The sequence below is a fragment of the Bidens hawaiensis genome, unplaced genomic scaffold (assembly GCF_021521415.1).
Source record: "Bidens hawaiensis isolate Kalapana, Puna unplaced genomic scaffold, B.hawaiensis_p1.1 tig00000326_1, whole genome shotgun sequence".
NCBI lineage: Eukaryota > Viridiplantae > Streptophyta > Magnoliopsida > Asterales > Asteraceae > Bidens > Bidens hawaiensis.
The window spans coordinates 6669996-6692182 of record NW_027491025.1 but is presented as its reverse complement, the minus strand read 5'-3'; the positions used below and the strand labels follow the sequence as shown (position 1 = coordinate 6692182).

Below are 22187 nucleotides of genomic sequence, written 5' to 3'. Positions count from 1 at the left end.
GTTGCTATTAGACTTGGCTAAAGAACAACTATTCGTTCAAAGCTTTAATGTTGTATCTGCACACTAGCTGTTGTGCGTTGGTATAATATTATATAAGTTATATAACATCATAAACTCCACTCAGTTATTGTTGAGGTTTTAATCAACTCATGTCGTCTGTGTGTTTACGACCATTGACAAAACTCAGTCTTCACGAAAAAGATCCCGCGCAGACTCCGATTCTGACTCGCTTTTAGTAAACTCTACATCCTATTTGATTTACCTAAATTGAATGCAACTTTTGATTTATCTAAATTGAATACAACTTTTGATTTAACAATTGTGAATTACCACCGTCACTCCAATTTCTAACATGATCCTTCTATTACATATCCATCTAGGTATTGCATGTCAACAACGCTCGAAGACAAAACTGGCAGAACAAGCTACGATGTTTTACTAACCAATGGCTACCTTAGTATGCAAAACCTGTGAAAGCCTCATTTAATATATATATGTTAGTATTCAATTTGATAAATCAGGAAATAACTATTAAAAAGATAAAATAATATATTAAAATTAATAAAAAAAAGGCCCAATTACAAATTTTGTCCTTTAAAATAAGACGAATTACGGTTCGTGTCATTTTCTAAGTTTCCTTGCAGGCGGTGTACTTTAAACTTTTTTTTCCTACAAGTTATGTCCTTTACGCTAACTGGGTTAGAAAAACTCTGTTAAATCCCATCACGTGAGAAGCATGTGAGGGTAGTTTTGTCTTTTTGCCTACCCTCCTTCTTCTTCTTCTTCTTCTTCTTCTTCTATTAACACATTGATATAAACTCTCTCTCTCTCCTTTCTCTCCCTCTCCCCCTGTTACACTCCGGCAGCCACCGCCATCTTCACTCTCTCTCACACTTCTTTCTCTCTCTCTCTGGCCACCACCAGGTCCACCGCCATCACAGCATCCGGCGACCACCCACACCACCGGACATTCAATCTCCATCTCTATTCTCTTTCTACTCTAGCTGCAACCTCCATAACCATGGCCGGATTGATGAAACTGGCCGCTGGAAAACACACACCTCTATCACCTACCTTGTTCATCCACCCATCCCCACCATTGATCCACATCATCTTCATCATCGTCATCCAATCTATCACCACCACAACATCGACCACCATCCAATCTATCATCATCTAAAGGATTTCATCAACCAAAAAAAATCGATGAATCTGTGAGCTTTGGTCTAGGTCGCTACCGCCGCGGCCTGATTAGATTCGAAACCCACACGCAAAGATCCAACACAGGTATGGATTCACCTCAATTTGGGTTTGTTGGGCAGTTTTGGTGTTTTGCGGCTGTCGATTTGATGGATCTGAAACAAGGTTTAATGTTGCCGGTTAAACTCAGATCTCTCATTGGTCAAACTCAGACCCGATTTTCAAAATCCAGATCTGAAACAAGTTTGGTGCCGCCATCAGAAGGGAAGGGGGTGGCGAAGATGGCGGTGGCTGCCGGAGTGTAACAGGGGGAGAGGGAGAGAGAGGAGAGAGAGAGAGTTTATATCAATGTGTTAATAGATACAGAAGAAGAAGAAGGGTAGGCAAAAAGACAAAACTATCCTCACATGCTTCTCACGTGATGGGATTTAACAGAGTTTTTCTAACCCAGTTAGCGTAAAGGACATAACTTGTAGGAAAAAAAAGTTTAAAGTACACCGCCTGCAAGGAAACTTAGAAAAGGACACGAACCGTAATTCGTCTTATTTTAAAGGACAAAATTTGTAATTGGGAATATAAAACTATTAATAAGAAAAAGAAATATATATTTAACATGAGAGAGAGCTGAAAATTTTTTGTAAATATTACCCATGTGTAATGACATATGTCATTAAAAATCCCTTGTTAAAATAAAAGTGTTGAAAATTCGTGAATCTCTACACACTTTTTTTGTGTACAGTATTTGTAATTTTAACCTCTATATCAAATTTGTAGTTTCACTTTGTTTTTTATTACAACTTTAGATAATAAAACACATAACTTAGTAACTTACCATACGGTAAAAAAAGTTGTCTAAAAGGCAAATAAACTATCTATAGTGATTGACCTTAGCTTTTATTAATCTTCATTGCAAAACAAACATAAAATGAAAATTTCCTTTTCTGAAATTGGAAATTAATCATTTTATCTAAATCAACATGAAAATTTGTTAATTATAAAATCTTAATATTAATAACTAATACAATATATCTATATAAAACATATTAATATATTTATACTGGTATTAAATTTTGTGAACCAAGAAAGAACTATTAAAAAGAGAAAATAATAGATTAAAAGGAATAAAATATAAAACTATTAATAAGGAAAAGAAATATAAATTTAATATGAGAGAGAGGTGAAAAGTTTTTATAAGGATTACTTATGTGTAATGACATATGGCATTAAGGGGCTTGTTTAAAACACGGTTAAAATAATTAAATTTATATAAATAATAATATAATGTGAAATACAAAAAATATGTTCAAAAGATGTAAATATATAATATATAGTAGAATAAATTATACATTACACAACATGAAAACAAAAAACTGTTGAAAATTCATAAATCTCTATTTTTTTTTGTATACAATATTTGTAACTTAATTTGTAATTTGTTATCCATATCAAAATTTGTTGTTTGACTATGTTTTTTATTTCAACTTTAGACGTCAATGAAAAATATAATTTACCATGCGTTAAAACATGGTATCTTAAAAGCGAATCAACCATCTATGGTATATTGATTGGTCTTAGCTTTTTTTTAATCTTCATTACAAAACAAACATAAAGCGAAAATTTCTTTTTTTGAAATTAGAAATTAATTTTTTTATCTAAATATACGTGAAAATTCGTTACTTATAAAGCTTAATATTAATAACTAATACACTATATTTTTATAAAACAAAGTAATATAATTATGTTTGTATTAAAAAATTTAAATCAGAAATTAATTATTGAAAAGAGAAAATAATATATTAAAAAGAAAAAAAGTTAAATATAAAACTATTAATAAGAAAGAGAAATGTATTTAATAAGAGAAAAATGTGAGAAAATTTTGTAGGCATGTATTTTGTGTGATACCATGTGACATTGAGAAACATTTATTTATTATATATTATAAATAATGTCAATCCTAGAATTTGAACCAAAAACCTTTTGATTCTATAGAGCAAAGCATTTTCATTAAAAACATCATTTTTGTAAGATGTTGTTTTGATATAAATTTATACATAAATATATACAACTTTTTCTCAACAATTTTGGGCACCGGATGAGAGCAGGCATTGGACGGTCACCCACCACGCCCTACCCTCTGGGATGCCTTGTCGGACAGGTTTATAGGTTTGAAGATTTTTTTTATTATACACGAATATAGAGTTAAAATTGTGTTATATGTTCGTAATTATATTGCGTTGACTATGAATATAAAATCTTATTCGAAATAAATAAAAGTAAAATGTATTTTCTTCCCTAATAGTCTTATAAAAACCAATGTTAAATTTTGATTATCTAAATGTCTAATTATTTTGTACCCAACTTATATTTGTGTGTTTAAGTTGTTGAATATAGTTTGTTACCACAAAGTTACTTTTTCATCAATAGTAGTTGCAAAACCAATAATTACGTTAGGTAACTCATGGACATAATATGGACCTTCTAAAAATGAATAAATAAATAAAAATAAGTCCTAGCATATACATCTAACCCATATGCCTCTTGTTACGCATCATTTTCGTCATATTACTTTCCGGTTTTGACAATCACATAAAAACAATGATGGCAAATATAATCGTATTAAAATAGGCATAAGCATATGCACATGAATACCATAAAATTAAAGTTTGTTATAGAATCGTTTTACGTGCTCATGACAACAACTTGAATCGAATAGCATTAGCCTTGAAGCAAATATTAGGAAATAATATGGGAACACGTCCTAGATCCTTGAGAACACTTTAATTTTCAATAATAACACAAATAATAAAAATTAAATTTCAATAAACAAAATAGTTAAATTCGCTTTTAGTCCCTAAGGTACACCAGTGTAACTAGTTGAGTACCAAACCCGATTTTTAACTATTTATTGCAATGTTGTAAAAGTAGGTCTATAAGAACGAGTACCCCCGAGTACTCGCTACAAGGTATGGTACCGAGGGGAGTTTCTGTAACTCCGCCTAGTTATTAAAGAACAATCATAGGTGGTCAACTTCAAAAATGATCATATCTATTTGGTCAACTTCGCCTGATTTTGACTTAAAAAATAAAGCATAATTCATATTTCTATAATATTAAAACAGGAATATCACTTTTTTTTAACTAATGATTAGCAAATTTTGAATAATTTAGTATTTAAAATTGTATTTATCTAATCTATATTGATATTCACTTATTTTTTATAAATATTGGAAAACTTTTTATATTTGACATATATATAATATCTAAAACTTGATTTTCTTTATATTTACCATTTTCGAGTACTCTCCGAGTACTCTGAGTACACCCAACTCCCCAGTCGGCCGTCTAGGGTCCGACTAGCGACTTTTGCAACCATGATTTATTGTATGAGGTTTTTTTAATTTTTAATCATTTGCATTCTTCTGACTAACTCGGTTGGATTTTTCTGCTAAATTGTAAAGCATTTAAGTCATTTTGTTAGCCGAGGGACGGAAATGGTTAAATATATAATAACTAATATAACAACTAACTATTATTAATAATCTTATTTATATATTAGTAATTATAAGTCATCATATCCATATGTATTTGCATTTAAGATTGTTTGCAAAAATTTAATGTTGTGTGTTTTAATCTAATGTTATACAAAACTTATAAAATATAAAACTTAATATGAATATAAGTAAAGAATGATTTGTAGTGTTTGTTTGTTTGTTTGTTTTCCACATTAGGACACCCTTTAATAACATACGTGTATGCAACAAAACTTGTTTATGCTATATTCACTGACAAGAATGAAGATGCAACAACCTTCATAGTTACAAAGGTGGTTTCACTACTTTTCATCTTTACGTTTCGTTTCCGCCATCTGATCAAAGTCTTGTGTTGCTTTTTCAGCGTCAACTAAGGTAAACGCAACCAATATCATCGCTTGTAATTTGGTTTCTATGGTAGCAAATACTTGTAATCTGTGTATACATTAACCGGTTAACCGAAATGAAGATTTAACAATGACCGGTTAGGATATGTGTGTACATATGGTAAATGTTTGTGTGTGCATGTATGTATATATATGTATATTTGTAAAGTTTATTTGTGATTTTAAGTATTTTTTGTAACTTTTGTAAATTCAAAAATTAATAAAAAGAAATCTTTATTGAGTTTATTTTATATATTTAGTATTTAATTGAGTTAATAAAAGAATACCGGTTATAAGCAGGCTATGAACCTAATCGATTATATTTACTATATAGGCTAGGTTTTTAGAGATGGTGAAACCAGTTATTAACCTAACCGGGTTTTGATCACATTGACCAATAACTGGTTCATTTATTAAACCGTTGGTAAACAATATTTGCATCATTGTACGCCAATATAGGCTTCCCTATAGAGGTGTACATCTAAATTGGTTAACTAGTCACTAACCGGTTTCTAAATAATTCTGTAATCAGTTAGTAACCGATTCTTTTTTAACCGGTTTCTACCCAAAAAAACCGGCGGTTAGTTACCAGTTACTTGGCCTTTGAGTTATTAAATTAACCGGTTTCGAATAACCGGTTAACCGATTTGTGCATGTCTACTTCCATATTTGGGATTGGGCCTGGATGAGATTTGGCCCATTGGGCCTCACCCAACCTTTTAATTCAAATTATCTATGCTTTATCAATCTCAAAATAACTATTCTACCAATAAAACATTAAACATATATACCTTAAATTAAACTTTTAATTTCATAATTCTTCCTTTGAAACCATAATGGCTTTTAAGGCTAAACTCAAGAATAGTGACTAAATGTTTTATACTTACTAATTAATGTTGCTAAGTATCACATTTCAATATTTAGTCTGTTGAGTGGTTAACAAAGTTAAAGTCAACGGGTTGACTTACACAACTTTGACTTTAATTGTGTTCTCCTCAGAAGGTTAATATATCTAGAACAGAAATTACAATGGCAAGGAAAAATTGTAGCTCTTCATCAACACTATTAACTGTTCTTTTGATCGTCGGTTCGTTCTTTGCAACGTATAATTTAATAACAATGGTGATTCACAGCCATATGCTGAATTATGGAGGGTTATTGAGTGAAGCTAATATTATGATGCCTGATAATTTGGAAAGATCAAAGGGGTTATTTCATGTGGCAATGACAGCTACAGATAGTCCGTATAGCCAATGGCAAAGCCGAATTATGCATTTTTGGTATAAAAGAATGAGAAATGTGGCGGGATCCGAGATGGGAAAATATACCCGGATTCTGCATTCGGGCCAACCTGATAATCTGATGGATGAGATTCCAACTTTTGTTGTTGACCCACTTCCAGCTGGTATGGATAAAGTAAGTGACCGAATCTTTGTTTTTCTTATCCAATTATTTTGGTTCTTGTACATGGTCAATACTATTGGAACCTATAGCATTTGGGTTTACTACCGAGCCCACGGGCCGGTTTATCTCTATATAATGTAACCCTATATAGAGATAAACTAACCCGTGGGCTCGGTACTAAACCCTAATACTAAAGGTTCCAATAAATACTTGATGTGGTAAAATGGGCGGGTCATAGTTTAACTGGGTAACCATTTGGTATGACTCAAAACAAGTAGCTTTTTGGTATGGATCAAATAAGTAACTTTTGCGTATGGGTAAAAAAAGGAACTTTTGCGCATGGGTCCAATAAAGTCTCACTTGGGTGTCTCACGGGTCAAACAGGTAACTTTTGGGTATGGGTCAAATGGATAACCTTTTGGTGTGGGTCAAACAAGTAACCTTTAGATATGTGCCAAAAGTTCTTATAAGTCGGGTGGGTCACAGGTCAAACATGTATCTTTTTGGTATTGGTCATGAGTTAAAAGATGTATGATTCGGGTGGGTCACGAGTACAATATATATATTTTTTTGCTATGGATAAAAAAAGTAACTTTTGGTAATGGGCCAAAAGACATTTGAGTCGGGTGGGTTACGGGTAACCTTTTATTAGGCCATAAGTAAAAAAAAACTGTATTTTTTTTATTATTACGGGGTTGACTGAAATATGAAAGGGTTACTTTTTGGTATGGTAAAACATATATTTAGGTATGGGACAAAGATTGGTAGGATAGGTCACATGTCAAATGGGCAACTTTTTGCTATGTGTCATACAAGTAACGTTTGGGTATTATTATTATTATTATTATTTGGCATGCAGGGTTACATAGTTTTAAATAGACCTTGGGCCTTTGTGCAATGGCTAAAGAGGGCTACTATTGAAGAGGAGTAAGCATCTTATTATTCTTAATAAGTAATATTATTCTCAAGAAGTAAATGACTCTTTTGCCCTAGGCAGATACATACTCATGGCAGAACCTGACCACATATATGTAAACCCACTCCCAAATTTGGCCCATGGAATAGTTCCGGCTGCATTTCCGTTTGATTACATGGCTCCTGTAGAAAACGAAAAAATAATTCGAAAATATTTTCCTAACGAGAATGGGCCAATTACTAATGTTGACCCAATTGGTAATTCTCCTGTTATTATAAGAAAGGTACGTGTATAACAAATATATAGGATGTTAAATTAAGTTTTCCTGATAGGGTTAACATAAAAAAATCTAACATATTTTTTTAATTCGTCATAAAAAACACCCTACACAATTTTCGTATGCTAAAGTCCCTAAACATGAACAATAACTCAACCTAGTTTTGGTATATTAAAGTCTCTAAACGTATTTATGATTTACTTAGTTGTGACAGATTATGTAAAATAATGCTTTGTTACCCCTAGGTATGACAAAGTAAGATGGTATAACTTTTTTTAAAATTTATTTTTGTTCAATTGAATGTCATTTGATTTTAAATATATTTTCACACGTACATGCATCCTAGATAAGTCAGAGAATTTAACATTTTATTTGAGATGTTTAGACCCTCCACTATGGGCGTCATTGGAGAGGATGGCGGGGCGCCGAAGAGCGCGGAACACCATCAAAGAGGGCCCTTGGTGGTGGGGCGTCGATGCTAGGTTCGTTCCAACGATGGGCGCGGTAAGGGTGTGGAGGTGGCCCCCTCTTCCACTCACATACATACATATGTGTGTGTGTATATATATATATGAGCGCCCTTGAGACATTAAACTATAGCGGGACATTATTGGTTGGGGCTTCGATGCCCCCGGTGCTTACGTGGCGCTAGCGTGCTACTGTAGAGAGGCTTCGATGCCCTCACCATAGATGATAGTCTTAGGGACTTGAATATACGAAAATCAGGTGGGACTTTTTAGTAAATATATTAAAAATTTATCAATTTTATTTTACCTTTTGATAGTATTAATCTATAAAAGTAAAATGATTTAGGATGTTTATGCATTACACTTTTGGTGAATTTTGACCTGCTTGACTTTGTGGAGATAAAACGGGTCAAACTTTTCACATGTGTAACATAAGCGAAGTTATGTAATTGAGTGACTTTATGCAGGACGTGCTTGAAAAAATTGCTCCCACATGGCTGAATGTTTCTTTAAGAACGAAGAATGATCCGGAGACCGACACATCTTTTGGATGGGTACTAGAAATGTGAGTTAAAGATCATAATTGGGCATGGGTGTTAGTAATTTCCATCTCATAAGCCCATCACGTATAGGTGGTTGGGTCAGTTCTATTTGAGATTGTGTGATTCATTAATGATATAACGAGTTTATAGGGTTGCAATTAGGGTTTCATTATATTTGATATTACTTGTTGACCAAGTCAAGTCTCCCTTATAAATACATAGCCCTGATTTGGTTATTGTGAGTGGTATATTATAATCGAGTATTGAGTTAGTTTCTTGATTATAATAATACGAGAGTTCATCCTAAATTTGTGTGTTTATATGTGTTTCTGATTAATATGTTCTTTAATTGGTATCAGACCTAAACCGAAGATCTTCCCACCCATTTGTACCGAGATAAGATCGATGGCGGCAACGATGAAGACAACTGTCTAAGATTGACTTGTTTCACGGTTAGGGTTTAACTAAGAATGGTGACTGATAAGAAAATACCGAAGACGAGCGATGGTAGCTGGACCTTGGATGCGTTCCAAAGTCTTATGCTTACATTTTCTGATTACACGATATGGAAAGTACTCTTGAAGTGCATAAGGTTTGGGATACCGTATATAGAACATGGTTGATGTGCAATGGATCCCGGAGCATTGCAATTTCATTGATGTTCCAATCGATCTCGAAAGTCACAATCTTGTAAGTGGGTAATATGGCATCAGCCAACGCGATTAAGACATATAATGGGGGTTGATTGGGTCAAGGAGGCAAGATTGCAAACCCAACGACCGAGTTTGATGGTTTGGGGATGAAAGAGATTGAGATCATTGACTAATTTGTGGCGGAATTCTCGGGTACGATATCAACGTCGACAACTTTAGGGGAGGTGATTAGGGAAACTAAGTTGGTTATGAAGTTCCTTACAATTCTATCACAGAGTAAGTTCATTCATATTATTGTCTCCCTTGTACGAAATTTGGATCTCAAAACTATTGGGTGTGATGCGTAGTAGAACGTTTAAAAGACTATGAGTAACAGATCAGTGAAGAAGGCATGCATATTGAGACCCAAGGTAAGCTTACGCTTTACTGATTTTGGATCATAATGTAGTCAGTTCAATGATCATGAATCCACTCGTGGAGGTCATGAATGTCGAGGTGGGCAGTGACAAATTGGTCCCAGGTCGGTTCAGAACCACAATCATCAAGAAAACGCCACGAACCCAAAAATCATGAACAAAAAGGACAAAATGTTACTGATGTGATAAGTTCTCTCAGTTGTTAAATGTTACTGATGTGATAAGTTTGGAAACTTTGTTTGTAAGTATCCTGACCAAAAAGCATAATGTTTAAGGAGAAGTAAAGTTGGTGGAAGCATCCAAGACGAAGGATCCTTCTATGTTTATGACGAAGTGTGTTAAAGAAATGGTGTTCTTGAATGAAAAGAAGGTTATACGTGTAATACAAACCCAAGGATGGTGATGTATGGTACATGGACAATGGCACGATTAACCACATGACACGTTACTACTCCTTTATTGATGAACAAAACAAACGGGTCATGGGAAAGGTTAATGTCACACCCCGACCAAAGGCAGTGAAACATGCCGGGTGCAACGGATTGCTCAAGAACACAAGACACTATTAAAGTGACAATATTTAAGCAACTCATTAATTTCATTAAATCACCAAAGTAACACATCTTGTTCATACAAATAAACACCGAATACAATAAATAAATATTGTTCATTCTTCTTTTAACCTAGCGGTATCAAATAGAATGACGTCTTCAAACTCCAAGTCAAGTAATAATTAAACCTGTAACAATGCATAAAATAATATTTGTCAACACGTATGTTGGTGAGCAATTTCATAGTTTTGAGTATATAAAATATGAGCGAAATCCACAAACGTATATGAAACTATAAATAAAAGTATCGATCGTGGTATATAAAACATATGCAAATGATGATCCTTTCTAGTCGGTAACAACCGACATACTCAGATAATGATGCCCTATGCTACTTGCACAAGGCTAAGTAGTTAGGGGTGCGTATGATCATACTTATTGCGTTCCACAACAACATAAAATAAACACTCGTGCACGTAAAGCATATGAAACATATAACACACAATAGAGCAAGTATTCTAAGTATCATACACCCTAAAGTTTGTGGTTTGAAGATAGAGTATTATAAATCGTTCTTGTTTTGGATAAGTATGAATGTTACCCCCAAAGTATAAAAGTGAAAACGGGGGATGAAATGTACTCACGTTAACGAGCAAGACCTAGATTAAACGGGTCTTAAGTTAGAAAGTAGTCTTGAAAGGGTTTAAAGTGAAATATATGGCAAGTAAAGTAAATAAATGAAGTTTATGGTTTAAAATGTAAATAATTGAGAAATTAAAGACATGTTTCTTAAAAAGTAAGTTTACCAGAAACCGGGTCTTGGTATTCCATTCATAAATATTACTCAACCTATGTCAAGTAATTATGTGGGTTATAATGCACTATTGCAAGACCCTTTGTTATATAAATACCAAAACAAGGTTTTAATCGAGTGTTCGGAGTTATTGATTCGAGTCTTGATAATTAACCAAACTCAAAGTCAAATTTTCAAAGTGATAAATGTTATGAGATAACTCAATAAAAATCAGAATACTTAACCAAGTATATAGTTCTATTGTGAAAAACCTTAACGTCCGTTAAGCAAGTATTTGGTTTCACTGGTCCAAACTTGTTATAAGATCAAGTTGGATTCCGAAACACCAAGTATGTTGAGAAAATAACTTAAAATTAGTTTAAAATACATTCTTGAAGAAAAGATGAGTTTCGATGGCCCAAAACACACTTGTGTGTCTTAAGCGGGTGAACTCGGTTTAGCTCGGTTTTGGTTTGGTCCTTGACTCGGAATGATACCGAGGATGGCTGCCACATACCCAAATACCATAGAACTATAAATACGATTTTAGAAGTTATAATATTCAAATCTTACATAAACATGTTTATTTAACTATTTAAAACAAAACTAGTAAACAAGAGTTCGGTTTTGGTTCGGTTCTTAACTCGGGATAAAACCGAGGTTAGTGACTTCATACCCAATATCATGGAACTCATTTAACATGAATTAGAAACTAAACTACTTATACTTTAAACAAGACTAGTAAGCATTAAAGGAAATATAGTATAATCAAGGACTATAAAGAGTCCTCCATGTAGCCTTGCCTTGTAGCGTATCACCTCAACCGACCATGGCCGGAGAAGGTGAAAGCCGAAGGTAACAAGGGTGCATATTATATATATATATATATATATATATTGTACCACAAGTTTCAAATACTAAGTAACAAAATTAAAGAAAGGTTGTTGTTGATTATTAAGAGACTTTGAAGATATGGAGTTTTGTTCTTTGTTAGGGAGAGAAAAGAAGATGGATGAACAAGGTGAAATGGAGAGGATGAGCTTGTTTATATAGGGAAAGAGTGAATGGTTGGTTATAAAGGTTATTATATGGTTTGCATGTAAATGGGTATGTTTAAAATGGTCAAACAAGGCACAAAACAACAACAAAAACGAAATGGATCTGCAGGTAAAGCTAGGCCACGCGCGACCGGCCATTCCCCTCTTGGCCGCGCGGCGCGACGTGGTCTGGGGTGGGGTGGTCTGTTCCGGTTCATTTTCCGAGTCGTTTGGTCATTTTCGATGCGTTTTAAAAACCGTAAAAGGGTGTTTTCTAAGTCCGACAAGTGTGTGATGATTATGTAACATAAAAACCCATTACTTTATATTATTGAAAAATCTGGTTACAAATCGGGTCAGGTTTTTGAAACAAATACAAATACAAGATAATCCGAAATTGACAAATGTTACAGTTAAGTTCATGACGAATCATATATTTATATATGTGAGAAGGGGTTGATTTTATCTGAGGCTAAAACTAGAGATCATCATTAGCTTACGAATGTCTGTTTCATATTGACTCTTAGAAGCAACATGTTTAGTCTAGGCCAAGCCTGAAACACAGACCTGACTCAATCCCCTAATTTGTCACACCCGAATCCATGGGCCTATGTGTGTATCCATAGTTGGTGCCTACTTTATAAGTATATCAAAGTATTATTGTGTAGCGGAAGTCTTGAAAATCACAGGAAATAAATACCTAATAGTCTTACAATACGTTTAAACTGATAAAACGTTAATTTACATCTTTTACATATTCAAAATGCATTTGATCCATCATATCGTCTAATGGCCAATTCCACCATATTCTAACACATCTCCTGCTTATTACCTGTACAACTCTTTTTATAAAATACATCAATGACAAATGCTGGTGAACATGTTGATTATAAACTATTTTTGTAAACCTTTAGTTCATACTTGAAACAATCAGCGGTCCAGATGACCACATAGTCAAACCCTAAGGCCCTACAGTCGGTCTCAATGAGCAAGGACATGATGCTAAGCGTGGTATGGTATGCCTGCCATCTGCCACGTATGTATGAATCGAGACACACGTATAATTAGCATGAGAGCTAGCAAATACTAAAGTTTTAGGGATCTGTAATCCCATGTAAACTTTGTTTAAATGACTTGTTTAAAAATATTTATAAGGATTGAACGCATTCACCTTTTGATGAGCTTTTCCTGATAACAATTGTTTGTATGAGTGACTACCTCAGACCTATAACTCGATAATAACAGTTTAATACTTTATCTAGATTAAATGATCCAGCTTCAGACCTTTAGTCTTCTTTATAGCTTTATACATTGATACAAACCTTTGTTTTGATATAACAGTCAGACATGTAGTCTTTCTGTTTATTTTCCCTTTTATATACTACGGTTCTTCATGGTGAAGAAATGTCTGAAGTAAAGTTCTTTGACAATACCTTTTTATTAAAACACTTGCGTTTCTTAGTCGTGAAGAAATGTTTAATTTGTAAAACTTTATTTATTAAAATCTTAAATATATAAAAAAAACTTTTCTAAGGCTTAGGCTATATCCCCCACTAGGGTCTAAGTTATGTATTGAAATGACTTAAGCGGAACCCCTACCTTAACACGGGTATTTGGAGGATAGAGCTTAACAACAAAACATGCAGCACTTCCACTACACGTTGGGTATGAAACGCTAGAACTTCGAAGTGGCCTTAGGATGGCACGAACTTCAATGTCTCGGAACAACGACTTGAAACGCCGAAACACGCTCTACGAGGTTGTGGCATGCTTTACGAGGCATGAGGAAAGCTTCCAGGATTGTGGGAGTTTGGAATGTGATGTCGAATGAAATGGTCGGGTGATGGTCACTATATATAGCTAAACCATTGTAAAGTTGGCAGAACGTTGGGAAAACACAATAGTTTGTCGGCCCGCCAATTGATGCGTCACTCACCACATTTTGAGATTTTTCAGAAACGGATACACGACGAACCGTCTCCAATTTCGCGGTGGCCCGTCGAGACTCAACTTGCACAAACTGCAGAGTTAATCCCTACAGTTTGGTGTTTTGTTTATTTTGGGTTCAAAATTTTGAGGATTCTACATTTATACCGGATATAATCGAAGATTGGTAATCTAGTTAGTTTACCTAGCCTAATTGAAGAACAAATTGGACGTGCTCAGCTAGGCTTGGCCACTTGAACTTTAAGTCTATAAAGCTAATGCCTAGAGGGGAGATGGTTGAAGGGATGTGTAGGGTTATATATGAAAACAAGTTGTGTGAATTTTATTTGTCCGAGAAGGAAACGAGGCAATCATTTCCTCAATCGATGACATTTAAGGTAACTCGAACCCTAGAACTAGTGCACCATGTTCTGTGTGGACTGATTACCCCTCTAACAATAGCGGGTAATAGGTGCAATTTTTAATAATCGATGATTATTCATCGTCACACCCCAACTTATGGCGGAATATGTCGGGGCACGACTATAATTATTTCATTTCAATCAAAGTACACAAGCATTCATATGAAAGAACAAAACATGTATCGTTTCATCAACCAAAAGAAAGTAAACAAACGTCTTTTTATTATCCAAATAACCTAAAGTCCAAAACTAGGTTTTCTTCAAATTTCCAATCATCCCAAATAGCAACCAACAATATGCGTAAAAATATTTATTTGTCAACAACACATGTTGAGTAAGAAATTACGATTTATTGAAACAATGTACTAGTAATAAAAATAACCAATTCCATTGCGAATGTGATTTACAACAATTAATCTAAATCAAATATGTCTTTTCACCTGGTGTTAGACCAAGTTACTAGGACGGCGTATGCTCATACTATGAGGATAAGGATGAGATACCAACAACCATTAAAATAAGCACCTTGTCATTTAGTGTATATCAATTAATCGAGCAAAAACACAATACGCAATATCTAGAATTGTAGTTGAGGTATATATACAAGTGTGGTTTTTCGTTCGAAATTTGTGTGTTTGCTTGTGTTTCTAATTATCAGTTTGTATTTTTATTGGGACTAGGATTACCAATACCTGAACTGAACCTGACCCATTGTTATCCCTAATCATAAAGACGATTGACCATTTGACCCGTTTACATATCACTTTCATTGGTAAAAACATCTGAACCTTATGGCAGGTATGGATATGCTGTTGCATCTGCTTTGCATGGAGTGAAACACATTCTTCGGGAGGATTTTATGCTTGAGGTGTTTGAATCTATTTTTTATATTTATAAATATTAACAAATTTATAGTGAAGTTTAATGTGTTTTTAAAAAAACTTTTGACTTCAACTTTATAGCCTCCATTAGCAACGGAAGTTGGCAAAAAGTTTATCATTCATTATACTTATGGATGTGACTACAACATGAAGGTAATTTGATTCATTATATTTTATACAGGGTCAATCTGGTTATATTTTATCTCATTTAATTATTACACATAGACTTAAAATATATGGGTTACTTATGTGCGAAAATTGTGTGTTTGTTGTGTATGTATATTACATGTTATCGAGTTTTAAAATGCGTTTTCACCTAAGGGCTAAACCACGCTTGGAATAGTAATATAGATAATGGTAAGAACCAAGTATTAATCCATAAACACAGTGACTTTTGATATTGAATCTTTGTAAATAAATAACCGATCAAGCAAAGTAGTTGTTCTTTTTCAAAACTGAATTATCATGCAACAAATAGTAAAATGCAAGCAAGTGAAACAACTAAGCAATGGAAAGTATCACCTTAATCTAGAATCCACTTATCTTTTAATAATGACATTAATATACATGTGGTAAATTCACAATTCAACAAGTAGAATGATTTTTAACTAAAGATAACTATCCTAATAACTTTTTAGAAAACTAGCATGAATGATACAAATTAATCACCTAAAATCCTACAAATAAGCACATGTGAAGAATCATGTTAAAACAAAAAACATAGATTATAATTCAATCAAGAGCATCAAATCTAGCAACCTTTCAGAAAGATTACATGAACAACAGCTAATCCTTCAATTATGATCTCAAGCTATGCATGACATCCTAAGTATTTGTGTTAATAAATCCAGGACAACATCATAGCTAAGCAAAACCATAACAAATGTCCAATCTTTTCAAATCAAAACATTAGGATATATGTTCAAGCAATTATCATAAGCAATCAAAATTTCCTTCAACCATTCCTAGTCTGTATAAACATCATACAACTTCATAAATATATGATAAGGTATAAAGCTTTTCAACATAACAAGACATTAAATGTTCGTAAATCTTGGAATACTCAATCAAATGTTTGAATACACCATTTTATCAAAGGATAATCATGAACACACCATTACTTCAACATAATAATAACCACATGTTCATTAGAATCATCAAAAGCAATAAAGTTTCATTTACATTAGGATGATAAAAGGAGTTTTAACTCATAGTGAGCATGAATATAACATCAAAACAACAATAAAACATGGATCTTATGATAGAAACAAGATAAATATGGTGATGCATGCTAGAGCTTCTTCTTAATGATGGATGGACCTCCAAGTAGCTTACAATCTCTGGTTCATGTGAGTAAACAGTGGGTTTCTCTCAAAATGGACAAATTCCTAAGAAATGGGCTAAGTAACCAATTTATAATGTGTATGGGAGGTGAGGCACAACCCGTGTCTAACGGGGCATGGCCTCAAGCTGACAAGGTCTTATTCCACTAACTTGGTCACGTACATACTGAGAAAATGGTTAGGCACGAAAACACGCTAGTTGGGGCGTGACCCGTGTCTTTGGGGGAGGGGGGGATGGATGGGCGTTTTGAAGAGGCATGATGGCGGGGCGTGTTAAAAAACAATATAAAATGGAATGCAAATGATGTAGAAATTATGTATAATTAAGTGTACATTAGTTATTTATTAATTTTTTATAAAATACTTAGAATCGGTTCCAATTAGTTTGGTTGTTGGTTGATAGCAAAACAGAAACAGAACTGAAAAATCTATTTTTGTAACAAGCATATAACCAAACTTGTCGTGTTTGAATCCGGTTATTTCGGCTCGTGCACACCTCTATTTTAGATTACTACTTAAAAATTTCAACAATATTGTTTGTTCTCACAGGTATCATATTAATTACCTTTTTTTGTTATAACCGTTGATATTGCAGGGTGAGTTAACGTATGGAACGATTGGTGAATGGCGATTTGACAAAAGATCACATCTAGACGGACCCATACTAAGAAATTTACCTATGCCCCCACCCGGGGTTCCTGAAAGTGTGGTAAGTATACTTAGGAGTTAGGACGAATCGGCCATTTTGAACAGTTAGTCAATCCGACCATAACTTAAGTTCTCAATCTATATATGATGCAGGTGACTCTTGTAAAGATGGTGAATGAAGCTACAGCTAATATTCCAAATTGGGATACAGAATAACAAGGGTATACAAAAAGTGAAATGACCATTTTTTAGAAGTTCAATGTCTTTTTAATTATCTATAGAGAACTTTTTATTATACTAATCGTGGTAACTTGAATGTTTGAGATATTGGTGATTTAAGCTTAAGGACTATGTGACATTTTATAGTCAATCTTAATAGTTTTATAAATAATATAGTTTAAAATTGACTTGCATACTAAAATAAATAAATAAATAAATAAAGGGTTAAGGCTGCACCCATCCTCCAAAAATAGGTGAGTGTTTTTAATCTATTTCAACCTGTTCTAAATTAACACCTATTATAAGATTGATCCTAATGCAGATTTATCTCCAAGTTTTTTTACTTTTACCTTTTTGTTAGTGTAAATATTGTTTCTTGACAAATATATGTCATATTTTTTAGTTGATTATATTTAAGTTATATTTTATCAAGAGACTTTTAGGTTCTTTTTGAAACTTCTGTTTAAAAGTGATTTAATTGCTTTCATTCACGCGTTTGACATGGTTCTAATATATTAATAACTAGTTTTAGTATAATATCCCGAAATCCATCTATAAAAAAAATAAACAATATTATAGTAATCGTTCTAATTCTAAATTTATAGAAATCTTATCTGAATATTATTATAATTATTTAATCGATATATTATTTAACTTTAAGGTCTCGTTGGAAATTTTTGACATGAAAACCAATATATATATTGATATATATCACAATTTGAGTAGGAGATTGATACGTAAAGATTAGAAACTTATAAAATTGAATTTAAATCAAATAGTATCTTGGATATTGATATAATAACCCATAGCCTTTATAAATTTGGCAACGTTTATAACCCAACCTCAACTCACGAAACCCTACCAGATTTTGCATGCTATCTACCTCTCTGTTCACGAAACCACCGCCCTGCACATCACCGTTGTAGCCTCACCTCGTTTTTGTGGTAACCCGTTGTCGCGCCATCTTCTGACATCACCGCTGCCGCTAACGGTGACAAACCGTCACCAGCCTACACGCGTTCTTGAGTCAGGTCGCCGCTGCCTCAGTCCTCCGATCCGTTTTGCTAGCCGATTGAGGTTAAGACTTCAACCCTTCCTGATTTACGTGATTTCTTGTTCCGGCGACTAACATGCATAATAAATCTAATATATTTTTATTAACAAAGAAAATGGTCACATATTTGTAGTTCTGCTCGTGCATACCGTGTCATGCATATTGATATAATATATAATATAGTCTTATAATTGTGGGTAGTTAATAATAATAATAATAATAATCTGAATTGTTTTGTAAGTTGGTATGTATTCGTGGCTAATTGTGACTGAATTTAGAATCTAAATTGGGAATATTTGAAGTTGTAGTCTTTTGATGAACTCCAAATTTTAAAGATTTTATACACATCAATCAATTACTTTTAATTCAAAAGACCAACTGTTTATATATTAAGCATAATATTTATTTTGTTACATTATAGTATTAATTAAGAAAAACTTATATAAGATAGTTATTGTGCGAAAATAATAATAATAGTGATGCCTGATAATATGCCATAACTAATTAAAGATTTTAAAAGTCCATGTCGCCGGAAAAACAGTTAATCAACTCATTGAACTATTGTAAGTAAATTGAAAGATAATTTTAATGCAGGTGCTAACACGAATTGAGTACTACCCGACTTTGTTTACATTTGATTTGTTAAGGTACGGTTTCTGTTTTCGTTTACTCTTAGTATTATTATATTCCGTTACTTCGTAGTACGGTTTCTAATTTCGTTCATTCGTAGTATTAATTATATTTCGTTACTTCCTAGTACGGATTCTGGTTTCTGTCACTCATAGTATAAATTATATTCTGTTACTTCGTTACGGTTTCTGTTTTCGGTTACTTATAGTATTGAATCTATACCGTTACTTTGTAGTACAGATTTTTGTTACGCGTCAGTTATATTTTGAGTTAAGTTATTTTATATAACATATTTTAGTTATATGCTTTAGTACTCTGTTACCCGAGCAATTTCTGACTTGTCATTGGGGCGTCAACGGCATGGCACTTGTCGTGACAGTGCGTAATTAAAGTTCACGGCGTCTCTAACTAGTACTTGTATAGTATTAGAGCCACTTAGGGGCGTATGGATTGATCCTAGTTCTGTTATGAATTCTGATTTATGATTTCTGGGGGATGGAAAAACGCGTGTACACCACACGTGCCATCTCATTGGTGCATAGATTAGCTAACTGTGTACCCCTCTGTTTCTGGCTCTGAGTGATTCTGTGTACACGACTTATTTTATGGATATGTTATTGTCGTGTAGTCTGAAATATGTTTCTGTATATGTTTATTATTATTATTGTCTTATATCTGTATCTGTTATTTAGTATATTGGGTTATATCAAAATCTGTATTAGTATTTGTATTAGTTCAGTTATGGTCTAGTGTCAGTTCTATTTTTGTTGCTTTTTCGTAAGTTCGTCTTTACATAAACTATTGTTCTATCCGTTACTGGGCAATTTTTGGCTCAACCGTGTTTTCTTTGTCTGTGTTTTCTTATTTGTTCACAGGTAATCCGGGAAATCAGGAAAATCAGTGATGAGAGTAAAATGAAGTTCGGGAATAAAGACTTTTATTTATTTCGTTAATTCCAGGATTTAATAAAATTTGACTTAGGAATTTCTTTTGGTTGTTTTTAACCCGTTGGTTGTTCTTGGATTCTATTTCTTTCTTTTAAATAGATTATGTTTGGTTTATGATATCTGTAATGGTGACACGTCAGCCTGTTCCGGGTTGGGGTGTTACATTTAGAGCCCGTGTAAAATACGAGATAATCTAAATAATCAAGTTACAGATAAAACAATACATAATGTATATAGAAAAATATATTACATCTATACTTGTATCATAATACATAAATTGGTTTTATTTATATCACAAAATGATTTTTCCAAAAAAAATGAACTTAATAAAAAAAATAATGCACGTGCAAAAATAGACCCGAGCACGCTCTTTCTATTGAAAATTTCATTCTTAGTGTCATATATGTATAATTGAAAGAAATTTGGTTATAAACCAATTTCAGGAATAAGACTTCTCGTACAATAGTAATTATAACCACTCAGCCTAAATACAAAAGGAGTGTTACCTTTATTTGTATATTTATCAAGTTACCACCCATCGAAGGAAAGGAGAACGTTAAATTGTAATACCGAATAATACTTCTCATATAAAAATATTTTTGAGCTACATCATGAAAAAGATTTTGATAAGTTTGACGGGCTTCTCGATTTTTCCAATTAACAAAAAAATAGCAGGTTAACTCGTTCAAATTTGTAAATGGCTTGCTTTACTTGAGCATAATTTTGTACGACATACTTCACATACAACATTCGGATCACTATTCAAGCATAACTTTCATTTGTCTTACATTTTCAAGCAAAGACTTTGAACCCGTAACAAGTTTGACGATAAATCTATTTGCATTCTCAAAATTTTAAAAATATTCAAATTATCCCTTATTACCCTCATAATAAATTTAAGCCAAATGTAATTAATATATACCAAACGATCTATTTACCAACTTTTAACCCGTAATAATCAAATTTAAGTTCCAAAAAAAACCCGAAGCGATCCTTGATAAAAAAACCAAATTAACTAAACATGATAAACTTTATTATATTTGAAAGTGACTGGTATATATTGTCCTTACAATTTAACACATATATGTATAGTTTACTAAATTAACCGAAAAAATAAATAAATAGATTTAAATCATATATTTATAATTTATAAATTTATATGACAATGTATAAAAAAACCAATAAATAAATGGATTTTTTTTTCAAAAAAATGGATTAAATTTTAAGCATATATTTATAATTTAATAATTTAAAAAATTACTTCGTAAATTGAAAGCATATTAGAGTTTTTTTTTATTTACAATCTTCAACAATATGCATAGTATAATATGTTAATGATAACATTTAAAATTATATTATATTTAATATTTAACAAACACGGTTTTTTTGTTAATTTATGGATTTCACCAAGTATTTTGTGAAATATATTCTTACAATGTATAGTAGTATAATACGTAAATATTTATTTTTATAAATGTGTATAGATATAATATAAATAGAGTTTATAAAAAGTGCATAGTTTAATCATATTATAAATTTGATATAAATGAAATGTAAAAGGAAAATGAATAATTATTTATCTATGTCATATATTAGTTTTGGAGGGAAAAAATTGTGAGGATTAACCTCAAACTAACACGTGTCTATAATTATTTTACTTTATTAGAATATGTAGATAGATATAATTTACTTAATTCAAATGAACCCTACAAAGTATATAAAAACTACACAAATTAATCTAATTAGTTTGTACCCAACTTATATATGTGTTTGTTTTTAAATATAACGTGTTACCACAAATTACTTTTTCAAAACCAACTTATGTGTCGTAACTCATGGACACAATAAGGAGCTTTTTAGAAAAATAAAGTAAAAATAACTTTTGACGTAATTTTATTATTACTTGCATTATTAATATTTTTTAAGTACGCGGTAATGGTGAAGA

The 22187-nt window shown here is 32.6% G+C and overlaps 1 protein-coding gene across 1 annotated transcript; it reads left to right on the top strand.

Moving 5' to 3' along the window:
* Nucleotides 1-6145: 6145 nt before the first annotated feature.
* On the top strand, nt 6146-17704 carry LOC143621684 (hydroxyproline O-arabinosyltransferase RDN2-like). The gene is made up of 8 exons (XM_077093034.1): nt 6146-6532; nt 7380-7447; nt 7518-7719; nt 8648-8745; nt 15319-15388; nt 15483-15554; nt 17340-17453; nt 17546-17704. Exons 1-8 carry the CDS (start codon nt 6146-6148, stop codon nt 17606-17608), a joined length of 1074 nt encoding a protein of 357 aa, XP_076949149.1. The 3' UTR covers nt 17609-17704.
* The last annotated feature ends 4483 nt before the right edge of the window (nt 17705-22187 follow it).